General features: G+C 37.8%; 1 protein-coding gene across 2 annotated transcripts in view; it reads right to left on the bottom strand.

Moving 5' to 3' along the window:
- Nucleotides 1-18,472, bottom strand: part of PLS3 (plastin 3) — an 89,714-nt gene that overhangs the window by 34,041 nt on the left and 37,201 nt on the right. For both annotated transcript variants that reach the window (XM_082864843.1, XM_082864844.1), the window contains exon 2: nucleotides 8,423-8,503. In XM_082864843.1, the coding sequence (XP_082720969.1) occupies nucleotides 8,423-8,495 (73 nt within the window). In that variant the 5' untranslated portion in view covers nucleotides 8,496-8,503. The remainder of the gene's footprint in view (nucleotides 1-8,422; nucleotides 8,504-18,472) is intronic.

Below are 18,472 nucleotides of genomic sequence, written 5' to 3'. Positions count from 1 at the left end.
CAGCAAGATCCTTTTTGACCCACCTCCTAGAGAAATGGAAATAAAAACAAAAATAAACCAACGGGACCTAATGAAACTTCTAAGCTTTTGCACAGCAAAGGAAACCATAAACAAGACCAAAAGACAACCCTCAGAATGGGAGAAAATATTTGCAAATGAAGCAACTGACAAAGGATTAATCTCCAAAATTTACAAGCAGCTCATGCAGCTCAGTAACAAAAAAACAAACAACCCAATCCAAAAATGGGCAGAAGACCTAAATAGACATTTCTCCAAAGAAGATATACAGACTGCCAACAAACACATGAAAGAATGCTCAACATCATTAATCATTAGAGAAATGCAAATCAAAACTACAATGAGATATCATCTCACACCAGTCAGAATGGCCATCATCAAAAAATCTAGAAACAATAAATGCTGGAGAGGGTGTGGAGAAAAGGGAACACTCTTGCACTGCTGGTGGGAATGTGAATTGGTACAACCACTATGGAGAACAGTATGGAGGTTCCTTAAAAAACTACAAATAGAACTACCATATGACCCAGCAATCCCACTACTGGGCATATACCCTGAGAAAACCATAATTCAAAAAGAGTCATGTACCAAAATGTTCATTGCAGCTCTATTTACAATAGCCAGGAGATGGAAACAACCTAAGTGTCCATCGACAGGTGAATGGATAAAGAAGATGTGGCATATATATACAATGGAATATTACTCAGCCATAAAAAGAAACGAAATTGAGTTATTTGCAGTGAGGTGGATGGACGTAGAGACTGTCATACTGAGTGAAGTACGTCAGAAAGAGAAAAACAAGTACTATATGCTAACACATATATATGGAATCTAAAAAAAAAAAAAAGGTTCTGAAGAACCTAGGGGCAGGACAGGAATAAAGACACAGACATAGAGAATGGACTTGAGGACACGGGGAGGGCGAATGGTAATCCGGGATGAAGTTAGAGAGTGGCACGGACTTATATATAGTACCAAATGTAAAACAGATAGCTAGCGAGAAGCAGCCGCGTAGCACAGGGAGATCAGCTCAGTGCTTTGCGACCATCTAGAGGGGTGGCATCGGGAGGGGGAAGGGAAATGCAAGAAGTAGGAGATATGGGGATATATGTATATGTATAGCTGATTCACTTTGTTATAAAGCAGAAACAACGCACCATTTGTAAAGCAATTATATACTCCAATAAAGATGTTAAAAAAAATGAGTTACCAAGAAGAAAATTAAATATAAAAAAAACTGTTTCCCCGCTAGCAATTTCTGATAGAACGATATTTTTAAATGTATTCTACTTTTCTCTGACTTCTGAAATGACATATCTGAGCAAAATTTAAGCATGTTATTTAATCCAGTTTAGAGCTAGAGTGTTGTTCTTTTTGTGTTCTTAGGGATACAACAGAAGTGGAAGGTAGAGATGTTTAAAAATAAATACTGGAGAACTATAATGAATTCAGGGCTACATGAAACTGACAAAGGCCCTGAGAGTCTAGTCTATCTGGCAGTTTCTTCGCTTTAGGTAGAAGAGAGGTGCAGGCAATGGGGGAACTACCACTTGTGTGCACCCTCTCTGAAATAACCTCTCTTGAGCATTAATTAGAAGCTCACTGATGTGATTAAAAGATGCCAGGAAGTAGCCACCCTAAAATATAACTAACATAAAATAGCCACATGTGGAAATACCATTTTGAAGTAAGTGTAGTAATAACAGATGCTTTTAGTAATGGACAGGAACGTTTTAAAGGGCGGTTGGAGGAATAAGAATTTGTCATTACCTGACAATCTTATGAGACTGTAAATCTCTTGATGAAGATTCTTCTAAACCTTTTTATCTCCCACCCCAATATGTAGCACAGTACCTTGCATAGAATAAGCAGAGGGAAAAGTAATTTTTGTAGAATCATTGATCCTCAAGTATTTTTTAGTTAATTTTTATTGGAGTACAGTTGCTTTACAATGTTGTTAGTTTCTGCTGTACAGCAAAGTGAATCAGTTATACATATACATATATCCACCCTTTTATAGATTCTGTTCCCATGTAGGTCCCAGTACTCATTACAGAGTATTGAGAAGAGTTCCCTGTGCCATACAGTAGGTTCTTATTAGGATCCTCAAGTATTAAACCAGGAAAAGAATACTCTAATCTAATGAGCATTTAAAAAACAGAACTAAGCAAACAACAATGACCAAAAAATGCAGAAATAGCACTGAAAAACTGAATGGCAATTCATCAGGAAACCCTGAGGACAGAAATATCCCTTAAATAACATTCAATCTCATTCCCTTTGTTCTAATTCTGTCCCCACCCAGCAGCCTTCAGATCTGTAATTTGGTTTTCTAACTGAACACACCCACCAAGGAGTCTCCAAGTAGACTACCAGTGATGGCTGTCAGGTCAGGACCTCTCTCTCATTCTAAATGTAGAAACCTGCTTTGACTTTATTAAGAAATACCTGTGCATTTGTATAGCAGGAGTCAACCTCCAGAGCAAACTGAGTACCTACTCTGTGGCAGGCACAGCGCTAGACACCAAAGATACAGAATTAATCAGACAGAATCTGTGGCTCTTTCTTGAAACTGTGGCTTCAAAATACTTATAAAAATTTGGAGTCACTTTGAATCTCTTTCCTGTATCCTTCCTGATATGGGAAAAGAATCACTGACCATGTGTCATCTACTTTTACATATTTGTAAAGTTTTATCTACTCTGTTTCTCCATATTTTAACAGCAGATCTGGCTTGTACTACCTCCCGAGATCAAAGGCATTTTAGTGTTAGTACTAGTAAATTACTGCAAGGTTTTCTTAGAGTCCCCAAATCATACCTTTTGAAGAAAACAATTTTAATTTCAATAAGGCAGAGGGAGCCTAAAAAGGCAGCTTGCAATTAATTTTGGAAAATCTCCCAGCTGCTAAAGTACTTGAAAGACAAAACAGGGTGCAATTATTTTAAAAGAGTTTTATGCTAATTTTATTTCCAATCCCCAGCCAAAACACACACACACACACACACACACACACACACACACCCTTAAACAATATCAGAGATCTAATGTGCTGCGCTCTGGAAGGCTAGAATATGGGACAGCACAAAGGCATTTTAGAGAGCTTCTCCCTCTTCAGTGACGTTATTAACCAGGAGCTCGAGACTATGTTTGATGGTGAACTTTTCGTATTCTGAGTTTTGACATAAACATGAGAATTTAATAACAAATGGACCCCAAAACACAGCTCTAGACTGAAAGCAGTTTTAACAACTGGAAATCACAACCTCCTGTCATGATGGCAGTCCTTTATTTACTCATTAAAGCTGCCAATATTCTGAAGGCCCTTTCTGGCTCATTTGCCCCTTCCTCATTAACTACAGATTGGTGTGGGGTGGAACAGGTTCTGCATTTCGAAGACTCTTCTGTTCCAGCATCATATTTTCGACCACCCGATAAAGCAGATATTATCATACAGCCTGTATTATCTACAGTGTTCTCAATGTTTCTGCAAACACAGGTCTCAACTATTCGGTTCAGAAAATATGGCCAGTGTGGGCAGACACTGACGGGCTGCAGGGAAAAAGAAGAAACTCCACCTACTCAATGAACAAAGTTCCCGCATGGAGTCCAGAGCTGAACTTCAAGAAATGGATCAAGTGTTCTATTTTTAAAGAAAGATCGCTAGACTTGAAAAAAAAAATCACTAAGACACTCCCAGTGCTGTACCAGAGAGGCCAGTGTCTCAGTATCTTTCAAACTGGCTGCTGAATTCATCAGAGAGGAACCAAATGTTTTTAACAATAGATCCTCTCTGTCTGTCTGTCTGTCTCTATGATGACACGTGTAGATTCACATCTGCATTGTTTTGAAAGAAACCTCATTATGCTCTCTTACCAAGTATTATTTTAGATGCCAGTTAACTCTCCCAAAACCCTCCCCCCAAGTAACCTTAAAGTAAATAAACTTATTATACAGCCATGTTCCTGCAGAAGTTTGAATCACACCAAGAATGCATATCCTTAAAAGGAAATGTTTTCCCTCCCCTTGCATCCTGTTATTTAAGCTATTTTAAGTACTTGTCTGGCGAAAGCTGAGCCAGAATTCAAGTAGTTTTGATTTTACCTCTGTTTTACACTGCCCATGTCCAGGTGGTATGTGGTACAATCTATCACTTCAAATGCATCTTTTGGGGTGCTACTTTGTCTTATAAATCTGACAGTGAGAGAACGGGATTTCCCTTGACCCCTGGGTTTTGTGTGTATCTGTGTGTTGCTTTATTCATCCTTGAATCTGTTAAATCTAGTGTCTTTCTTTATAAACAGGTCACGTATGTGTGTCCTCATCTGCAATACATATGCAACCTCTTTACAAACCCACTATGGACAGTACTCATTAGGACTTAAAGAAGAAAACCAATCAAGTGCAGATGCACATCCTTTCAGAAAAGCTGTGTTTAAAAGTTCCATTTAGTTTAACCAATATATTCCACAAATTTTTTGCACTAAAAAAATGACAAAAGGAATCTATATATCTAACAATAATGGATTTAAACACACACACACACGATCCTGATTGCCTATGAAAGCACACAAAATATTAATTTAAAAGACTCAGCCAAAAGACTTGTGCAGAAGAATTTAGATTATATTCCACCCTCAGATCTAAGCAATAAAGTCGAGCTTTCATTAGGCATTAAAACTTTAGAAAAGGCAGCTGCTAAACATCTCCAGATGCTTAAACACGGGTTTTGCCTTTCACAGCTTATACCTTTTGAGGTAGCTCATTCCAGCGAATACATATAAGAGGCAGTTTAATGAGTCCCAGCTAAGGATAGAATAGAGGTCGCTACCAAGAGTTCATCCTAATAGTGGATCCCCAAAGGTGGAGGTCAATTACAGCTGAAGGCTGGACAAGGTTAGAGGGCTGAGACCAGGCAATCAAAAATGCTGTCTATCAACTGTTTTCCAACTCAAAATTTCCAGCAGTTTGGCTATCATTTTCCACCTGCTGCCACTTTCCCACTTAAAAAATACACACACACACGAGCGCATTCTCGCACACCCCCAATCTGTGTTCCTATCTTCCACACAGTCAAAACATGGTTTTCAGACTATCCTGAGACCTTCATTTCTAATATTCCATCGATAATTAACCAGATGGCACAGTGAAAGAGCACTGGTTTATTTATTTATTTTGGTTGGGCTGTAGTTTTAATTTTTTAAGCCATAATTAAACAAATATGCACTGGTGTCATCTTATTGAATACTAAAAGTAAATTAAAAGAAACCACCATGCTTTTTGCGGCATCATCCTGATGTGGTTTTTATATACTAGAGAATATCAAGTAATTTGAAATAACTCAACTTCCTGAGATGAGAAAATCTGGTACAGCTACAATCACCATAACCAAAAATTGTTGTCTTAGTTTGGTGGGCAGCCTCAAAGGAATAAACCCACATTCTTCCTAGTCATTTATGAAACCCCATTATTTTATTTCAGAAGTGTTGAATTCCTGTTTGGAAAAAAAACCTGAGCGGCTATTGCTTAGGAGAGAAAAAAGTGTTTGCAGGATTAAAGCCAATCTGAGAAGATCTACAATACATGAATTTATCTTTATGACAAGGCATCATTCAAATGACCTTTAGCTTCTATAACAAGATTAAAGTCCCAGAGTGTAAAAGACATTTTCTCCTTGGTAAAATATTTACTTCCTATGTGTTCTGAAAAGTTTTATTTATTCCTCTTTAGAATGAACTTATACAGCATTGCAGCATTTTAAATTAAAACAGAAACATTATGAAGTAGGAAAAAATGAGAGCCAAGGATTCTGCTATCCCAGTGGAAAATACTAGAAACAAATGTTGAGAAAACGAAAATAATTAAATGAAAATATACTGCTTGGAACTTAACACTAAGCAGGTGCAGAAAGTGAGTGAAAGGAGAATGTAAATCTTAATACTCGATTTTTATTGCTAGTAAAGAGAGTTTCAAAGCACTATTAATTGATTGAACAAAACCCATGATTAGTGGTAATTACAGAGATTTTCTCCACACACTATTATTTTGCTGAATTTCTAAAGAGATAATCAAGGCTATTATTTTTAATAGACGGGAAAAATCATATAATGATTTCCATATTGTGTCACAATTGAACTGAGACAAAGTAGTCTTCCCTCCCCTCCCCTCCCCATAAGAAAGAATTGTCAGGAAAATAGGTTATAGAGCTTGTTTTTAAAATCAAGTTTCCCTGAATGAAAAAAAAAAAGGATTTCCATAACACCTTTGACAGTTGCCTAAGGGCTCTGCAAATAAGAATAACTAAAAACTACAAATATTTTAAGGGAAAATCAAAAGATTCAGCTGGGTCTTTAAACACTTTTCTAAAAGACAGACTATACACAAGCATATTAAAAAATATGCTGAAAAATATAAATTTTATGTGTTACATTGTAATGGCCAAAGCCTTCAGAATAAATTCCGCCATGATGAAAATCTTCATAACAAAGACCGCTTGTGATAATGACAAAGTCCCAGTACATGAAAAGACTACCTATAATTCCTTGGAATTCAATCAATTAACTATTTATGTATTGAAAACCTAGCATGTGCAACAGTGAGCCAGATACTGAGGGGGAATAGAAAATAATAATATGTGGAACAGGCAGAAATTTTGGACTCCAGAATTCCTATTTACAGCATATAGAGTAATATGGGTCTACATATCATAGAAATACATGCCTGGTAGGGCTTCAATAAGACACACGGCTCAATCTCCCGCCTTTGGGAAGGTGTTTGCCTACCCTAAATCCTCCAAGATGTATGATTTAAAGTAAGACAGTAGTTCCACAATGACCCTTTCTTGCAGTCCAAGCTCTAATTGATCTCTCAGACCAATTTAGCCCTGTTTCCTCCTTGGAGATAACTGGTCAACCCTCTTTATATCATTAAGCTTTAAAAGAGCAATTAAGCTCTTTTACTGATAAAAGTATCCCAGTGCCATCAGGTAAACCATATTCAAATTAGCTTTAATTTTTAAAAAATATTGCACACAAATATTTCCAAGATGCTGCACATGAGAACAAGGCTTGTATTCAACAATAAACAGTGATTTGAGGAGGTGAGGCCTTGAAGATTAAGCAATAGCAATAAGGTCCCCACCCCCAAATCCTATTCGTAAAAAAAACAAATCAGGTTGTCCCAAACACTGAAAGATGAATATAAATAAAACAGAAGGTTTGAAGGAAACAATTATGATAAGAACAATTTCTACAGAATAATGTGATTTAAAAAGTCTTGCAGCCAAGAATTCACCTGCTGTTTTTCATAATCAATCTATATTAAACTGAGTAGTACACTTCTTCCAGTAAGTGGTATCTATGGCAAGTTAATTGACTGCCTTTTTTTCGTACACACACACACAGACACACACACACACAAAAGTGTTAGATCCAGGACTTATTTTTTCCTAGTTAGAATTCTGATGGGATTATGAATAGTCACGCTGGCTGGGGGAGTCATTATTTTTCCCAAGGCATGTTGTTATTACTAAATGACTTCATAGAAAATGTTGCTCATAAATATATGGGAATAAGGATGTGTATTTCCTCACTTTTCACTGATGGGGTTCCCAACACAGGTCAAAGAGTAGATTCTGATTTAAATAACAAATCATTTTGATTTAACTTCATACCCTTTAATCAAGGAGATACCAAATAGTATTAGTCTTCCTCGCAAAGCACATGTTGACTCATGTGAGCACACACATCAATAATCAGGTCTTACCCTGTTTTCTCATTATCTTCACTGACTTGACCTGAGCACTGAAATTTGGAATGTAAATACTATAAATTGCTTCCAATTCAGCTGCTGAATTCGAAGACATGTTATATGATGTTTAAGGATAAACCAAGTGGCAGGCTAATCCTTCCCATCTTATACTGATGCTAATTCAATTTAAGAAGGTCGAACAGTGTGCATTCTCCAAAGGCACATAAGATCCATGAAAAAGGCAGGAAAGCCACGCTGATTAGGGAAAGGTAAAACATCATCTAATGGTTCTTAACATCTTCAGGGGTCACCTGGCCCTTTAAGAATATGGTGAAAGTTCCAAATCCTCTCCTCAGAAAAATATGATAAACAAAATACGATAACAACACAAAATTTGTCTAAAAATTTCAGGAGCCACAGCAGCCCCCAGTTAAAGACTGGGATCCTGGACTAAAAACCTTTGACCATATTAGACACTAGATATAATTAGCAATAACACAGTTTAAAGTGTAGCTTCTAAAACTTTATTCCATTGGTTCTAACCATCTTGCCCTAAGTTTCATGATTAACCATTCATATAATTTTTCAGAGAAATAACTTTGATTAGTACCAAATAAAGTTTGCTTTACTATAGTTACTCTACAAAAAACACTTACCGACTTTTGCAAAGGCCTCTTTGAGTTCATCAAGCTCATCTTTGGAAATCTGAGTGGTAGCCATCTCATCCATTTAAAGATCTAAAGAGAAACCAGAAGGGTTTAAGACTTTAAACAGAAACAGAGTCATAGATACAGAGAACAAACAGGTAGTTGCCAGAGGGGAGGGTGGAGGGGGAGGAAAGAAATGTGAGGGAGCTTAAGAGGTACAAACTTCCAATTATAAATTGGAAAATAAATAAGTCACAGGTATGAAATGTACAGTGTGGGGAACATAGTTAATAACTATGTAATATCTTTGTGTGGTGACACATGACAACTAGACTTATCATGGTGATCAGTTTGAAATGTACAGAAATATCGAATCACTATGTTGAGTAACAGGAACTAACAGTGTTGTGGGTCAATTATACTTCAAAAACAAACTCACAGAAAAAGAGATCAGATTTGCGGTTACCAGAGGCAGAGGTAAGGGGAGGGGGAATTGGATGAAGGTGATCAAAAGGTACAAACTTCCAGCGATAAGATAAATAAGCACTAGGGATGTAATGTACAACACGATAAATATAATTAAAACTGCTGTGTGTTATATATGAAAGTTGTTAAGAGAGGAAATCCTGAGTTCTCATCACAAGGAAAACAATTTTTTTCTATTTCTTTTATTTTGTATCTATATGAGATAATGCATGCTTACTAAATTTATTATGATAATTATTTCATGATGTATAGAAATCAAATCATTTTGCTGTTCACCTTAAACTTATACAGTGCTGTATGTCAATTATATCTCAATGAAACTGGAAGAAAAATTTTTTTTAAGACTTAAAAAAATTTTGTGATGATTATAAGCGCTCCTGCAAACTCTCATTTTAGGGATAATTTAGACTTTCTAGAAATGAAAACTACTAAAACCGTCTGAATAGGTCCTCATATTTCTAGCTACAGCCATAATAAAGAAAACAAACAAATGAGAAGTTATCATTTACCAAAAGTTATTCAGAAAAAAATACTTGCGAATCTTCCTTTCAAGGACAAAATCTTACATTACGTTCAAAGAATGTAAGGAAGGGGAAGGTACCAAGTAATGACAGAAATTCTTGGTTACATGTGCCAAAACTAAGTCAAAATTATGTGACCAAAGATTCGTGTAAAATATAACTTTTTGGGGCCTTCCCTGGCGGTCCAGTAGTTAGGACTCCAAGCTTCCACTTCAGGGGGCACGGGTTCGATCCCTGACTGGGGAACTAATATCCCGAATGCCATGTGGCGTGGCCAATAAATAAATAAATTAATGAATAAGTGTTAAAAAAAATAACGTTTTCATTCAGCATTTACGTATCTATCTATCTTACTGGCTATTTCCATTTTTCCCATCTTTATTGAGATATGTGACATATGATACTGTGTGAGTTTAAGGTGTATATCATAATGATTTGATATACATATATATTGCAAAATGATTACCACAATAAAAGTTAACACATCTATCACCTCACATAGTTATCACCTTTTTTTCCATTTATATATCACCATTTCCATATATCACCATTTTTTTTCCATTAAGCCAGTTAAAAATCTTTCACTGTGAAAAAACTGATTTTCAGGTAGTATAAAAACAGCTATCAATCATTCCCATTAAAGGAGGAGTCAACTGGGCTTCCCTGGTGGCGCAGTGTTTGAGAGTCCGCCTGCCGATGCAGGGGACACGTGTTCGTGCCCCGGTCTGGGAGGATCCCGCATGCCGCAGAGCGGCTGGGCCCGTGGGCTATGGCCGCTGAACCTGCGTGTCCGGAGCCTGTGCTCCGCAACGGGAGAGGCCACAACAGTGAGAGGACTGCGTACCGCAAAAAAAAAAAAGGAGAAGTCAACTAAAACAAATTATTTTTGGCTTTGATACAGAAACACACACAAGAGCAGGCTAATTAACACATCTTTGTGTACACAACTTATTAATATTATTTGTTTATACTCTTTCTGATTTGGCCCTATTTTACCTATTTAACCAATAGTCAGGGCTTGGCAAACTATGGCCTGTGGGCCAAATCTGGCCCACTGCTTATTTCTGTATGGTCCCCAAGCTAAGTATGGTTTTTACAGATAAACATTTGCTGTCAAATGTTTGAACCTCAGTTAAGTGAAATGTTACCCCAGGGGGCGAAAAAAATTCCATTCTTCTCATCAGTTGAGTTGTATTACCAAAAAAGGTACTCAAATATTTATTATATTTTGACTTTTGTCAGTAAAAACCTGTGGAAATAATATTTAAACCCTTGATATTAATAATATAATATTCTTATTTTGCCTCTTGGCGTACAATATACATGATGTGGACCTTTACAGAAAAACTTGACTGAGCCCTGCAACAGAGAAAGGAGGTCTGTACCACAATGGAAAATTCCCACATACCAACCTATTAACAATTTTTAGACAGAAGGAAATGAAAATGATTATGTGTTGTCCTTTTTTGTTTTGGCTTTGCTGTTTTCTGTCTTTTTAATCTTTTTAAAGAACTTTACTCTTTAGAACAGTTCATGGCAAAATTGAGCAAAAAGCACAGAGAATTCAGTTCCCATATACCTCTGCCCTCACACTCGCACAACCTCCCTCATTATGAACATCTTCCATCAGAGGGGTACATTTGTTACAATTGATGAACCTTCTTTGATACAGCATTGTCACCTAAAGTCCATAGTTTACATTAGGCTCACTCTTGGCATTGTAATACATATTACGCATTTTGACACCATTATAGTATCATACAGAATAGCTTCACTGTTCTAAATGTGTTGCCTTTTCAAAAAAGTAGTCTATGTGTAAAATTTCACAAACTGTGAAATGCCAATTTGAGATCTTATATTTACCCCTTTTAGACATTTCAAAAATAATTTTTGAATAGCCTTTCATATGTATTTGTGGGATTTATTTATTTATTTATGGCCGCACCGCGGCATGTGGGATCTTAGTTTCCAGACCAAGAATTGAACCCATGCCCCCTGCAGTGGAAGCATGGAGCCCTAACCACTGGACCACCAAGGAATTCCCCCTTTTAGACATCTTTATTAAGAGTTAAAAAATTACTCGCCAACTCATCTTTTTTGCCATGATGACTAATACTTAGTACAGAGACGCTCAAGAGAGAGCTGGGCCACATCTGTCTTTTGCACACCCATAGCTGTCACTTCTAGAACTTATCACAGTCCCAGGCAGGTAGTAAGGCACTCAATAAAATCGTATTTTCATAAATTCATCCATTCAACAACTTGCGTCAAGGCCTACATTAGACAAATTCATATTCCTACTAATTCCCTGAATGCTCGTAACAGCCTTTTGAGGTAAATATTCCTACTCCCTTTTTTCTTATTAGAGATAACCTAGGCTCAGAGAGACCATGGACCTGGAATTCAAACTCAGGTTTCTCAAATCCCTGGGAAGTTTTAGCTAAGTTTCCACCATAATGTAACGCATTTATAATGACTCATATTTTTAAAAAATTAAATAAAAACAGACTTTTTAAAAACATAAAACAGAACTTGCCGGTTCATAAACTTTTCTTACCTATGGTGTTAAAATGTCACTAAAGAGGGACAACTTCTCAGTAGAAAGTTGGGTAAATACACCTTTCAGAGCAGTCTCGGGATCTATAAGGTGAAGACCTTCAGTTGGACACGAAGGCAGACATTTTAAAGATTAAGAGTAAAAAGTGATTTTGCATAAGTTAAGCTGCAAAGTGATAACAGTACTTTTAAAAAGTATTGTAGGGACTTGCCTGGAGGTCCAGTGGTTAAGACTCTGCGCTTCCACGGCAGGGGCTGCAGGTTTGATCCCTGGTTGGGGAACTAAGATCCCACATGCCCCGTGGCGTGGCCCAAAAAAAAAATTCTATATTTTATTCACATGGTGTTCAACACCTCTCATTACAAAAATACTATATAGGATTTACTCCAATTTTCTTCATGTATATTTTAAGTAATGATGTTTTCAATATAAAATTATTGCCCATCTCAGAACAATGGCACAGAACGATTGAAAGTGAGACTGTCTCAGAAAATCCAAAACATGTGGCCTCTCCTTTACTTCTTTTTTTTAAAAAATAAATTTATTTATTTATTTATTTTTGGCTGCGTTGGGTCTTCGTTGCTGTGTGCGGACCTCCTCTCATTGCGGAGATCGGGGGCCACTCTTTGTTGTAGTGCACGGGCTTCTCATTGCGGTAACTTCTCTTATTGCAGTGGCTTCTCTTGTTGCAGAGCACGGGCTCTAGGCTCACGGGCTTCAGTAGCTGTGGCTCAAAGGCTCTACAGTGCAGGCTCAATAGTTGTGGCGCACGGCTTTAGTTGCTCCGCGGCATATGGGATCTTCCCAGACCAGGTCTCGAACCCGTGTCTCCTGCATTAGCAGGCAGATTCTTAACCACTGCACCACCAGGGACGCCCCTCTCCTCTACTTCTAAAGGTCCTTTCTAGTTTGGGCAATTCGTGAGTCAATAATAATCTAAAGTAGTTAGTCTTTTTTTTTTTTTAAAGACGATTTTATTCTCATACTACTATATCACTTCTATAAAAGAGAAAATTAGACAAAGATGGTTCTGGACATACCCCCCGCCCCACCGCACCCTTTATCCCTGCTGAACAGTGGGTTCTGACTCAATCCTTCCCTCCCACTTCTCCCCTTTGCAAGCAGCGGGTCTGAACAGGGTAGAAATCTCTTCCCTCTTTTTATACACCTCCCCCAACACACACCTCTACCCTCACACAATTTACCAAGGCGTCTGTTATATGCCTAGTTCCTGCCCTCAAGGAATCTACAATCTGGGGAAGACAAAAAAATGTAGATAATTATAATTTGACACAAAGTGAATTAGTGGTTGTAATAAAAGGTAGAGAAGGAGAAAGACTCTGGAGACCTTAAGGATTATTAATTCCATCTCAGGCAGGCCAAGAAAGTAGTACTTTTGTTCTTCGTGCAAAATTAGGAAATACATAGATCTCATAGAAATGATTTCGAGGCACTTGTTTACTTAAAAAAATATTAACACAATGCAGCATTTAAAAAACCCAAAATATACTTTCTGTTCTTTCTTTCTTTATTTATATGGCTGCACTGGGTCTTAGTTGTGGCACACGGGCTCTAGTTCCCCGACCAGGGATCAAACCTGGGCCCCCTGCATTGGGAGCGTGGAGTCTTAACCACTGGACCACTAGGGAAGTCCCCAAAATATATTTTAAAGTTTTCTAATTTCTTATTCCTGTCTAATTATCATAATGAAAGCTTAAAGTGTCCCCTTTTACACCTATAACTCAGATTTTTCATCTACAGAAGACATGAAGAGGCACAACTGAGTAAGAGTAAAAAGAACTGCAATACACATATATTCCCAAAACAACATTTGTTTGATCCAGGATAACAAAATAGCTTAATTTAGGAGTCTCTCACTTGAATAAATTCAATTTCATTTATTTACAATTATTTGAAAGTAAATAAATAAATGCTACCCTGAGGCACCTGAGCTAAAACTAAGAAATCCAACATAAAGTTTAAAAGGCTTACAATATACACTTCAGTTGACAAAAATCAGAATATTTAAATTAGCTACTTGATGCAGACTTTTTTTTCCCACTATGAATAAAAAAGGTTTGTCCTTAAGACTACTCAAAGGTACTTGATGGAATCTTTAAGGAAATCAAGCAATGAAATACTATCTTGGGAGAAAATATCACATTTAAATAATTTAGGGAAGACAGGAACATCAGATTTTTAGAAAACCTTGCGAATTTACTGAAAGCTCTATCCCTCTTCATCGGGCATTCATTGAATTTTTTCTCTCAAAGCAAGTAAAACATCCCAGACTGGGGTTTAGGAAGCAAAATAGATGACGATATCATTATTGCCCTATAGACACGTTGATTCAATCCTGAACACTTGCGGCAAACTGTTGTTCCCCACCCAAGAATGCAGTATGTTATGATAGGAAGATTGTGAGATGTGGAATCAGAAGACATCAATTAATGCCCCGGCTCTGCTACTTCCTAGCAGTGTGTCTATGAGCGAGTTTATTTAATCCTGCTAAGGCTCAGTTTCCTCTTTTGAAAACAGCGATAATAACTACTTCCCCAGGGTCCTTGTGAAGATTAAAGATGGCATGTGAAAGCACACTGTAAACTATAAAGTATTATACAGCAACTTCAAATCCTTAATGAAAGAAAACGGTGAACAAATCAATGCCTAAGTAATTGTAAGAGACTATATAAATATAAGGCATGAGTTCTACTAAGAACCTTTTAAATGGAATGTACGAAAAGTTATGTCATTTGCCCTATAATTATTGACTACAGAGTATAATAGATCTCCTTCATATATAAAAATTATAAGCCTTTAAGTCGAAGTAATTTAAGAAGGATGGGACTAACAAAAATCTGTCAGCCATTTTTTACCCATGACTCAGTTTGGCTCCTGCATAAGACCAGTTTCTAAACACAACTTGAAGAACGGCCAGGAGATTTTTTTTTTAAATACAATTTTTACTTTATATCAGGACCACTTAAAAAAATAGCTAACAGCTTGTCAATATTGTCACATTCCTCCTACATTGCACATTTTTTTCATAAGCAATGCAAAATAAAAGGTGAAGAGGTAAAAAGTAAATATTATTGCTGAATAAAAGTTTAACCTCAATTTCACAGTATGTGATTGGTAAGTAAAAAGAAAGTCTGACTTTTGAAATATGTTGAAATGTGTCCTTTTCCCCAGTCTGTCTTCCCACAAAAGTGAACTTTATTTACATGGAGAGAGCAGGCGCCGATATTAAAGAAAGAAAGAAAGAAAGAAAGAAAGAAAGAAAGAAAGAAAGAAAGAAAGAAAGAAAGAAAGAAAAGAAATATATTTTCCCTCCATTTAAATTTAGCCAAATGAAATACCATCAAAAGTAAAAGCTTCCAGGGTCTCTGCATTTTTCTGAATTCTCTCATCTGCAGAGCACTTTGATCTGTCCCCAATTCTGTTTCCTCCCTAGCTCCGATGCCTGCCTTCGCTATAAAGGGAAAGCATCAGGAGAAAAGCAAACCCTCTCCCTAAACATCTGAGACACAGGAAAACAGATTTTCAAATAAGGGAATGAAAGGAAAGCAAACAAAACCTTGTTTGTTTGTTTTGTCATAAAAGGATATGGTGTACAACTGGGTCTGAATTCAGGGCGTCACCCATAGAGGAATCTTATGCCTATGAAGTCATCCCTAATTACAGAGTTTGACTAACAATACAGCAATTATGAAACCACTCCACTGGCTCCTTTAACTATACTTAAACCCTCAACACAAATCTTTGCTGAGAAAGGTGTACCTACAACTACCTACCTGAAACTATTACTCAAATTCTAAAAGGTATTTGATGGAGATGAGGAAAGGGGTGGTGGTGCCTGTTTTCATCCCCTAAGGTGATTCACGTTAGGAATGCTGCTGACTAAATAATCTACTTACTAATCTGTGTCATTCAGAACCACTCGGGTCAGGAAGCAGGGCACACAATGGGAAACTTAACCATAGATAATCAAGAGTTGATTACGAATTTTATATTTTTTTCTTGAAGTTGAGAGGAACTAAAAGATAAAAGCAGGGCATATTCACCATAGACATTATCCAGCCACTTGTATGCCAGGTAAACAGAATTGGTAAAGTGAGGCTGATGACTTAAAATCAGAGATTTGGCCACACACACTTAAGCTGGTAAGCTCGAATCATGAAGAAGAGAGGGTGGACAAAACATGGAAGAATACATTATTTGTAGTTGTGTATTTGTCACCTTCCTCTGTCCAAAACAGGCAGCACTTTGGAGCAGCCACACTTCACATACCTACCTGTACCAACAGAAACCGCCACCCTGCCTCCTCACTAGTAGGTAAGTCAACAGCACTAGTCTCCAGGTCAGATGGGCGTGCAACACTCTCAGCTAAAGCTCACCCACTCTCACTATGATTACTCAAGCTCTAGTGCCACGTTTCCAAATGACTTGAGAAGATTTCAGCTTGAATGTCTATCATATTCACCCACTTATTCATTTATATTCAAGCCTTAATTGAAGGCTTAATATGTACCAGGCACTGTGTTGGGTGCTGCAGATATAGAGATTTAGGACCCAAAGTCTCCTCTCAAAGACCTTACTGTCCAGCGGGGAGAAAGATGGAAAAACAAAGACATAATATTAATGCCATCATCCTATTCACTGAGTGGTGGGGTGACAGTGGTGGGCTTCAGGAAAAGTTTTCCAGAGAAGGTGACTTTTGAACTTTATCTTAAAACATAAGTAGGGCTTCCTCAGACAGATATCACTGGTAAAGGCATTCCAGGCAGAGAGAAGATGATATTCTAGAGCTGTAGAAAGATAGTGTGGTTGGAGCACTGTGCCTAGGGTTTGAGAGAGACACAATTGGAGCAGAAGGTCAGGGTCTAATTTAGAAAGGCCACACTTAAAATCTGGACTTGACCCTCTGGTCAAGGGAGAAGCAAGGTCAGTGAGGAAAATTCCAGTCAGGAGAGTCTAAGTGTCTACATTTGAACTTACTGCCACATTATTTCTCCCCTTTTCAAATATCTCTCCTGTCAAATCAGGTCTCCTTTTCAACTTCCCTACTTTCCTCAGTCTCCAGGTTTACAAATTTGAGAAGTTTGGCCACAAGAAACCACTGGAGATTGAAGTAAATCACTAAGCTCTCTGGATTCTTCCATCATACCCCTTTATCACCTCATGTCTGGCCTTTTCCAAAGGCCTTTTAGCTGATCTATCTATGGTCCTGTCTCCCTCCAATGTAATCTCTACGCTGCTAACTTCCTGAAGAGCAGATCTAAGGTATGTTTCCTACAAAAGCAAGTCCTAACTTTTTTTTTTCTTTTTGTGGTATGTGGGCCTCTCACTGTTGTGGCCTCTCCCGTTGCAGAGCACAGGCTCTGGACGCGCAGGCTCAGCGGCCATGGCTCATGGGCCCAGCCGCTCCGTGGCATGTGGGATCTTCCCGGACCAGGGCACGAACCCGTGTCCCCTGCATCGGCAGGCGGACTCTCAACCACTGCGCCACCAGGGAAGCCCAAGTCCCAACTTTTAAGCACAACATCCTAAGCCCTACACTCTTCTGTATTGATACCTGTCTATCTTTCCAATGTTTCTTCCGATTACACATACTGCACATCCTGGAATCACACTCTCTTCACACCCTATTCCCCAAACAGGCCATGTATTTTCCCACCTCTGTTCTTTCTCCTCTGTGCTTCTCTCTAGTGGAATGCTGTTCACCCGTCTCCTATGTACTTTTCAAAAGCATCTTTGAGAAAGTCTCTTTGCAGTGTCCCCACCTGAGAGAAAAATTCTCTGTTCCCAGGACTCTCACAGAACTGCATGCTTTCTTCTGTTACAGCCAGTGCTGGATCCTTCCAGACTGCTCCAATTTTAAATATCTTACTGTCAGACCATATGTACTAATTTTTGAATGGGAAAATATAGTCACCACAAGGATAGCATTTAATACTACTATACATAAGCTCTCTGATGGGATGGAAGGGACCGTTTCCCATTCATCTTCATATTCCCAGCCCCTCTCACTGTGCCTACAGAGTAGGTAATATAAATAATTAATATAATAACATATCATTGTAAGTTTATACTATAGCAGCTAACATTCTTGGAGGACTAATTGTTTATATGGACTGTGTTAAATGCTTTATATATATTATGTAAGTTATTTCTCAGCAAAACTCTATGAACCACGTAATATTGTTATTTCCATTTTACGGAAAAGCAAACAGGATTAGAGAAGTTGAGTAACTTGTCCAAAGTCACATGGCTAGAGAGAGGCAGAGCCAGGTCTCAAACCCAACTCCACCCGACACCAAAGTCAGTATTCTCAATCATTATGCTGTACTGCATAGCTTCCTCAACCACGGCTTAGTGAATGAATTTATCTCCCCACAGACTATAAACTTATTAAAGTAGAAACACAGCTTACTCATCTCTGTATTCACCACAGCATTCTATGCAGAGACACAATGCATTATCAGTAAATATCTT

Source organism: Leucopleurus acutus (assembly GCF_964270905.1).
Source record: "Leucopleurus acutus genome assembly, chromosome: X".
Classification (NCBI taxonomy): domain Eukaryota; kingdom Metazoa; phylum Chordata; class Mammalia; order Artiodactyla; family Delphinidae; genus Leucopleurus; species Leucopleurus acutus.
The sequence above is the reverse complement of the archived record's forward strand: the minus strand, read 5'-3'. Positions and strand labels throughout refer to the sequence as shown.